The 7,500-nt window shown below is 41.2% G+C and overlaps 2 protein-coding genes across 4 annotated transcripts in view; one reads left to right on the forward strand and one right to left on the reverse strand.

The window, feature by feature from the left end:
* The window catches only part of LOC125047424 (leukocyte receptor cluster member 8 homolog), an 18,069-nt gene extending 16,545 nt beyond the window's left edge, over positions 1 to 1,524 (forward strand). For all 3 annotated transcript variants that reach the window (XM_047645611.1, XM_047645614.1, XM_047645613.1), the window contains exon 11: positions 1 to 1,524. This exon is cut by the window's left edge and continues 1,232 nt beyond it. The gene's annotated coding sequence lies outside the window, so the exon portion shown is untranslated.
* A 3,576-nt stretch (positions 1,525 to 5,100) lies between these two features.
* LOC125047637 (histone-lysine N-methyltransferase, H3 lysine-79 specific-like) overlaps positions 5,101 to 7,500 on the reverse strand; it is a 7,010-nt gene continuing 4,610 nt past the window's right edge. The window contains exons 6-9 of the mRNA XM_047645947.1: positions 7,417 to 7,500; positions 6,873 to 7,163; positions 6,181 to 6,374; positions 5,101 to 6,006 (exon numbers count right to left, since the gene is read on the reverse strand). The exon at positions 7,417 to 7,500 is cut by the window's right edge and continues 47 nt beyond it. Coding sequence (XP_047501903.1) covers positions 5,799 to 6,006; positions 6,181 to 6,374; positions 6,873 to 7,163; positions 7,417 to 7,500 — 777 coding nt within the window. The 3' untranslated portion in view covers positions 5,101 to 5,798. The remainder of the gene's footprint in view (positions 6,007 to 6,180; positions 6,375 to 6,872; positions 7,164 to 7,416) is intronic.

The following is a 7,500-nucleotide window of genomic DNA, read 5'->3' on the forward strand; positions in this document are numbered from 1 at the left end:
AGAAGTCTCTGTTCAGCTGGTTTGTAAGAAGAAGCCAGTTCAACACATTTTTTACTAAAAGTGTAATCCATGGCATTACCCTAGAATTTGATTTCAGGAGACTACTTCAACTGAAACCCCCATTTTTCTTTTTCTTCATCTACTGGCAGTAGTGCTCTCTTGTACAATCTCAAGCCACAGGATAAAAGCAAGAATTAGGAAGAATGAAACAAACTTTTTGTTTCATTTTTTCCTCAAGTTGAAGTCAAAAGTGAGTGTGTAACCAATCAAGTTTGCTGCAGAACTTCTGGACATTACAGTGTACTTTTAAGCTGTGTACAAACAAACTGTTACAAAATCAAACAAGCACTGAAAAAACACAAAAGATGTGTACTTGTTCGTTTTTATTTGTTTATTATCCTAGAAACACTGCAGCTTTCAGGACTACTATACTTTCGTCCAATTTGGAGAATATTTTGGCTCCTCTCAAATGATTGTTTTAAGTGTTAACGCCACTGTAAATGTTGATACCTCTTTCTACTAGAAACAAAATTTTATCGGCTACAGCAGAGCTGTAATGGTCCTAGGAACAAAGCATGTTCCACATTCATGTTCCATTGTTCCTGTCTACAGTAATGAATTTGTAATCCTGCAACTTGAGCCTCCAACATCATTTTGCTGTTCCAGCTTTGTTTTACTACTGACTTCCAGTTTACAGCATATGATCAGTGTTCCAGTCAGCTGCATCTTATTAGTACTCCAGACAACAGCTTCCATATTCCAGTCTTGGCGTTCTAGTGTCCAGTCTTCAGCTTCTTAGATGTGTTCCAGTCTTCTCCATCAAGTCATCTATTGAGTGTCCAGTATTGGTAGCAGTGTTCCAGTTCCATGAGTTTTGAATACTACAGTCTTCACAATTATTAGATTCATTACCAGGGATATGTTCCTTGAAATGGTACAGTATTTTCATCCAGCATATGATTTTGACTTAACACTGAATGATAATGTTATTGTTTAAAACAGCCTTTTATTTTTGTGACATGGGTTTACCATCTACTCTTGCAATAATCGTTTTGTCACATATAATTTTTAAAAATTAAGCTATCTTAATTTTGCCAATATTTCTGTTGTTGTTGGAGTCTTGAATAACTAAGAAAGGGAAATTCACACATCAGGACATGCATTTGGTACAGTACAAGGCCATGTACAAGTTATATGATGTAGTGTTCCTGTATTATTGATTATTTTACCTGTTTCCATTAATCATTCAAAGTAATATTTAACTAAATTCATCTCTGGATGTCAAGTTTGGTTGAAAAATGCAAATGCAAATTGACCAAATAAATTATTAGGTGCTTGTTTAATATCTCATTATAGTGTTCATTTGTGTCAAGTAAATTCTTGATTGTTGTTTTAGTAAATAGGAATGTAATTTTATTAGTCACTATATTTTATTGTTAAAAGCACTGTGATGCCATATTTTGTGAAGCAGATTTTGTACATAAAAAAAAATAATGTTAATATCAATAAACCAAGTAAAATAAATTTTATTCTTTCATCCCAATCTTATCTTCAAATGTACCAAACACAAGAGGCAAAGTAGAAGTATGGTCAACAAGGTTTACAAAGTAAATATGATATTTTGGAACAAACGGAAAAGGATTTCATATATAGATAAAGTACCCATATTCTTTCACAGATAGATTATGCTAAAGGCTGAACCTGTATTGGTACGAACTACCAGATGTTGGATAGTTTTTAACAAGGCATAAAATTAAACTTCCCATAGAGTAAATTGCATTGGTTCATGAAATGGCTCCTACATCAACATTGTACATTGTTTTTAATACTCCCTTAGTAACTTGACAAAGCCAAAGTAAAATATGTAGAGATGGAAGCATGATACAGAGTCGATACATCTTTAGGAAATTAAGGTTATCGGCTATTATTATGGGACCGTTCCACAGCCCGATTCCCTCTATGTGCCCAACCTGGTCATAACCGATCAAACCGGTTTGCACAGTCACCCACAGGTGCCAACTGTGGTGCTCCCCATAATGTATTTTATAGGGGCTGTCCCACCTACAAGTTTGAGTCTGTGGTAGCAATGCTAAGATGCAGACTTGGTCTCACTCTACGTGAAGAAGCACATCGACGAGATTTTTCTCTTACTCCCTTCTCCAGTAATGTCGCTCGCTCTGCCCCTCCTCTTCCCTCCCAAGATATTCCTACATCCTCCTACATCTTGCTTCCCCATTTCTACCTCCTACTTTCCCCAATCAAATTCTTTTGCCACTGTAAATCCAGACGCTCCAATCTTCTATTGCAGCTCCAACACTCCCCTCTCCCTCCCATCACTACCCTCAGCAGAAAGACTAAACTTTCCTCCCCTTCTTCTCCTACCACACTCACTTCCACCTACCTTTGCTTCTACTCTACCTCCACAGCTCCAGGTCCACCTACATTAACTCTCCCTCCATCCCCTCTATCCCTTCCACTCCCTCCTGGATACACACGTGAATCCCTTATGTCACCTGATACCCCTGGAACAGTTACCGCTACAAACGAGGCACACACTTATCTCCTGAAAATATCCTCCGTCAGTCTTAGTCGTACAATCCGGAACAGTAAAACAAGTAGCTGGCGAAATTGTTTCCTCATTTACATCTACATCAGTTTCAGCTGTTTGGCGTCGGATCCATAAGCTATCAGACAAACATCCCTCTCTCGTACATGTGTAGGTCCTTAACCTCCACTCTTCTTATATGGCGCTCCACTCCAGTACTGTTCCTCTGGCAAATTCCTTGACATTATTTTTGACTCCAAATTGTCCTGGCGAGATCATATCTCTTACATTAAAGAAAAAGCTCGCCGCCGCCTCCGAATCTTACAAACTCTCCCTTATATCCTGGGGCTCAGATCGCAAAACTCTCCTCCATCTTCATGTTACTTTGATCCTCTCCACTCTCGATTATGGATGCCATATCTACTCCTCTGCCTCAACCTCCCTCCTTACCCAGCTTGATACAATACGCCTCTGCGGTCTTCGCTTAGCTCTAGGCACCTTCCGCTCCTCTCCAGTTGAGAGCCTGTACATTTGAGTCAGGCATGCCATCTCCCCGACGTCGTAACCTTCTCTCTCTGAGATGCTATGCTCGATTCCACCACTTTTCCTTCACCAAACTATCCCACAATCCCTGCTTCCTACCTTAGTTTCTCCTCCACGTTTACTTACTACTCTCTCTATTTGCGTTAAATCACATGCTCACGCCCTTCTTCCTCTTTCACTATTTTTACTGACTCCCGTAATTCATTAATTCTCATAAAGTCTATGCATTCAACCAATCCCCCTGTCTGTAAGATCCAGAACTGGTTGTTCTACCTGTCCACACGCCATAAATCTATCAGATTTTGCTGGATGCCCAGCCATGTCGGAATCCCCGACAATGAACAGGCAGATACTCTAACACGCTACGCCGCTATGTCCACATCACAACCACGTTTCTCACATATTCCAGCCACGGATTATTACCCCCACTTGAAGACCTTCCTGTATACCCGATGGCAATCTTTGTGGTCAAGTCTCCGCACTAATAAATTACATACTGTAAAACTATCAATCTCCTGGTCAGCTCCATTCCATCGAAACAGACGTCACGTTCTGATCTGCCCCTATGTTCCCTAAGCTATGTCCCTCTTTCAGTTCCACACATTCTGTTGTCCTGTCCACGTTTTGATGCTGCCTTCCCCCACTTATCCTCCATTCACCAACTTCCCAACTTGTCAGATATCCTTACAGAATCCCACACGTTCTACCTTGACATCCTGTTCTCCTTCCTCAGACGCATACATATCCTTCACTTGATCTAATCCTAACCCTACCTTAACCCAAATACTCATCAACTCCTGTACTGTACCTTCTTAGTGCTACATGACCTTAGATGACTAGCACATCTATTTTGCTTTTAACCATTACCATTTTCTTCTCCCTTTTGCATTTTCCTTCTCTTCTTCATCCAATTCTTTTCTCCTCTTATCTTAATCTTGAACTCATTTTTACCCTTTTCCGCCACAATACTTTATCATAATCCTATATGACCTTTGATGTTTGGCACATTTATTTGTTTTGACCATTAACCATTCAGGAAATCCGCATACATCGCCTTAATGAACCAAAAAACTTCCTTACCTGCGGGTTTCTTGAAATATTGATGCTATTCTTGAAATATTGATACTCGGAACTGCAATTAGAAAGTCGCCATGTGGAGCAAATATTTGGGTGCTCAGAGATTTCTTGTGGTCAAGGCACTAACTGGAACCCGTTTACCTTTAGTTAAAGTAAACAGTTACTGTATTTGTTTTATAAGTAAAAGTTACAGTAAAGCATACAAATTTCTATATGAGGCCATGCACTATATCTTGAGTCTATTAATATTCATATCTTCGGGATGTGGAAATGAAGAGTGCCAGAATCCCGGTCCACACGATCAAGCTGCGTTCCCTGTGGTATGTCCGCCAACGTATTCTGTTTGCGGTAACGTACGTAATATTGTTCACAAGCAGTTTCGTAGGTTGTGGACGAACTTGGAAAGGTTTGCAGACAGATTTGGTACATATTGCGTATGTTATAAGGATGTCTGAATTTTTTTTTTTTTTCAGAAGAATGCACATCGCAGATTCTTACGTCACACATGCACAAAAGGAAATTACAAGCCAAGGGGAGGGGGGGAGCTTTTTGTATCGGTAGGTCACATTAAAGTTAGCTGATTATGTGTTATGACGCTTTCAAAAAACCTTGCTTAGATACTGCAACGGGGCCTTTACTTCAGTGCATCTTCTACCTCTGGTATTTATACACGTTCACTTCAAAAGTAAAATGTGAACAGTATGAACAAAACACGTTTTGTTAAACAAAAGACTTCTCATGCCAAGTTACGATTTAGTCTTTCATTGAATGGCCGGATCAGTGAGGGCGAGTTGAATTTCAAATGCGAGTTTCTCACTATGCTTTTCTGTAATGATTACAGAGCACATCAATTGTGCTGTGACATTCGTTCATATTTTATATTCATGTTCATGTCCACTGTAACGGAAAGGGATCAGACTGACAGAATATTTAAGGATTCACACTTTATTATCATAATCTTGCATATATATTTTTGGGGAAGACACCTTTTTGCGATTTGTGATACTTAAGTGTGCGTTTGTACATTTCGGTTTATACGATCTGAACAAATAAGCATTCAGCTTAGAAGTGCATCTCTGATTAAATTATATAACAAAAAAATACCTGCACGACAATGTGGCAAAGTATTCAGCTTGATTCTACATCCCATCGAGGCCGAGGAAAGTACCCCTAAGACCTCGACACAGCCCACATTCACATCCTTTTGCGAGTGGAGATTCCATCTAGAGTTGCGACGTTTACAGTGCTTTTTACCTGAGCGCAATAGACATTCTACATTTGTGATTAAAGGCTGGTTTTCGCATGTATTTAGAATGGGGTCTGAGCAATTCAGGAGAGCTATCCGTGCTACACAGTCCGAGTATTAATAGTACACAAAACAATTCAAAACACAACAAACTACACCTAAAACAGCCAGTAAGTAGAAAATAATGAGTAAATTATGTGTACGATTATGAGTGAGTGTGTGTGTGTGTGTGTGTGTGTGTGTGTGTGTGTGTGTGTGTGTGTGTGTGTGTGTGTGTGTGTGTGTGTGTGTGTGTGTGTGTGTGTGTGTGAGGGTGGGTGGGTGGGTGTCTGTATATTTATAGCTGCTTGTATCTGTGTGTGTATCTGCATTTGTTTATTCGAGCATTCAGCAACCAAGGAGAGAGTTCCTGGAACCGCCGGGCCACCAGGGAGAGCGCGCGCGAACCAAGACCGAAGAGCGCGCATTCTCGTAGATCCGCGCGGGCCGTCGGTCCTCCACCTCCTCCAGCCAGCGCTCGTACGCCTCCAGCGCCTCCGACGAGCGCTCCAGCTGGCGCCGCAACATCATAGACTTCGCGCCCTCGGAATCTTGGCTGGAAAGAAAACGACAGGCGATGCAAATACCTTTCCAAATCGGACTTTTAAAAAAATCATGGCGATGCTGAATGCTGACTTTGGTGGTCAGCATTTAATAAAAAGATATGAAAAATGATGACGAAAAAAATTACAGTGAGTGGAGTAACATGAAACAAAATGCCGATACTTACTAAACCTTCTGAAGATTTTCTCCTTGTTCTGCCATTTTCATTTTCTTCCAGGCAGCGAAAGACATATCCGCATACTGCCTTTTCTCCAACTTCTCTTGTTCTTCTTTCATCTTCCGTTCTGCTTCTTCTTGTTTTGCTCTCCTTCGCTTTTCTGTTTCTTCGATTTTCTTCTGTTCCTTCCAGGATTTGAATACCTGTTAGTTTACAGGAAAGAGAGAGAAGAGAGGGAGGGATAAAAAGGACAGAAGAGAGAGAGTGAGAGGAGGGAGGAGTAAGAAAGAAAGAGAGAGAGAGAGAGAGAGAGAGAGAGAGAGAGAGAGAGAGAAGAGAGAGAGAGAGAGAGAGAGAGAGAGAGAGAGAATCAGACTGTCATAAGAAAGACATTTCAGAAGCGGCTTACTTCTGATTTCAGTTTCTTTAAATCTAGGAATGTGGCGACTCAGGGTGGATAGTATTCGCACACCCTTATATTCTCAACTATGAGCTTTCAAATGGGATTCGTACCTGTTTCGAAGGTTAAATTAAAATGCTGTATGTGGACACCTAACAACTGTTTAGATTAATTTGCTATCTTACTTCTAAAAATAACCGCAAAATAAATACACAGTTAATATTTTATTTTAAAACCAACTCGTATTAAAGTGAAATAGGAAAGCGAAATGCAAATTCTCGAACGGGCGACGCCAGCCTACCACTTCCGCCTCCTCTCTCTTGGTCAGCTGTTCCCGCGCCTTTTCCACCTTCCGTTCCTTCTCCGCCCTCTTCTTCTCTCGCCTTTCCTTGGCCAGCGCGATCTTCTCCTTCTCCCAAGCCTCGATGGCGGCCGCTATTCGCAACTGTTTCTCTTGCTGTTCCTTCTCCTTTTCCGCTGCCTTCTGAGCTTCCGTTTTTTTCTTCTCTCGCTCCTTCTTCTTCTGTTCGAGTTTCTTCTCTTCCCATTCGCCCACTGCAACGGTCACTTTCTCCTCCTTTTCTTTGTTTTTCTTCGATGGAAAGACAAAGGATTAGTCAACACGGATCCCCCTCATTTATTTAAAGACAGACAGAAAGACAGCAAGCAGGCAGAAAAGAGAGAGAGTGGTGAGGGAGGGGGCAGAGATAGAGAGAGAAGGGGGAGTGTTAGGGGTGCAAGAAAGCAAGAAAAATGAGAAAGAGACCTACAATATACACATAAACACACATATCTTGAAACATACAAAACCAACCCATCCCCCCCCCCCCCCCAGCCCCACTTACCACCTCTTTCTTCCTCTCCTCTTCCTTCTGCTTGTCTTTGGCCTTGACCCTCTGCGACCTGATCTGGCGACACCTTTTGAAGTA

Source organism: Penaeus chinensis, chromosome 41 (assembly GCF_019202785.1).
Source record: "Penaeus chinensis breed Huanghai No. 1 chromosome 41, ASM1920278v2, whole genome shotgun sequence".
NCBI classification, from domain to species: Eukaryota; Metazoa; Arthropoda; class Malacostraca; order Decapoda; family Penaeidae; genus Penaeus; species Penaeus chinensis.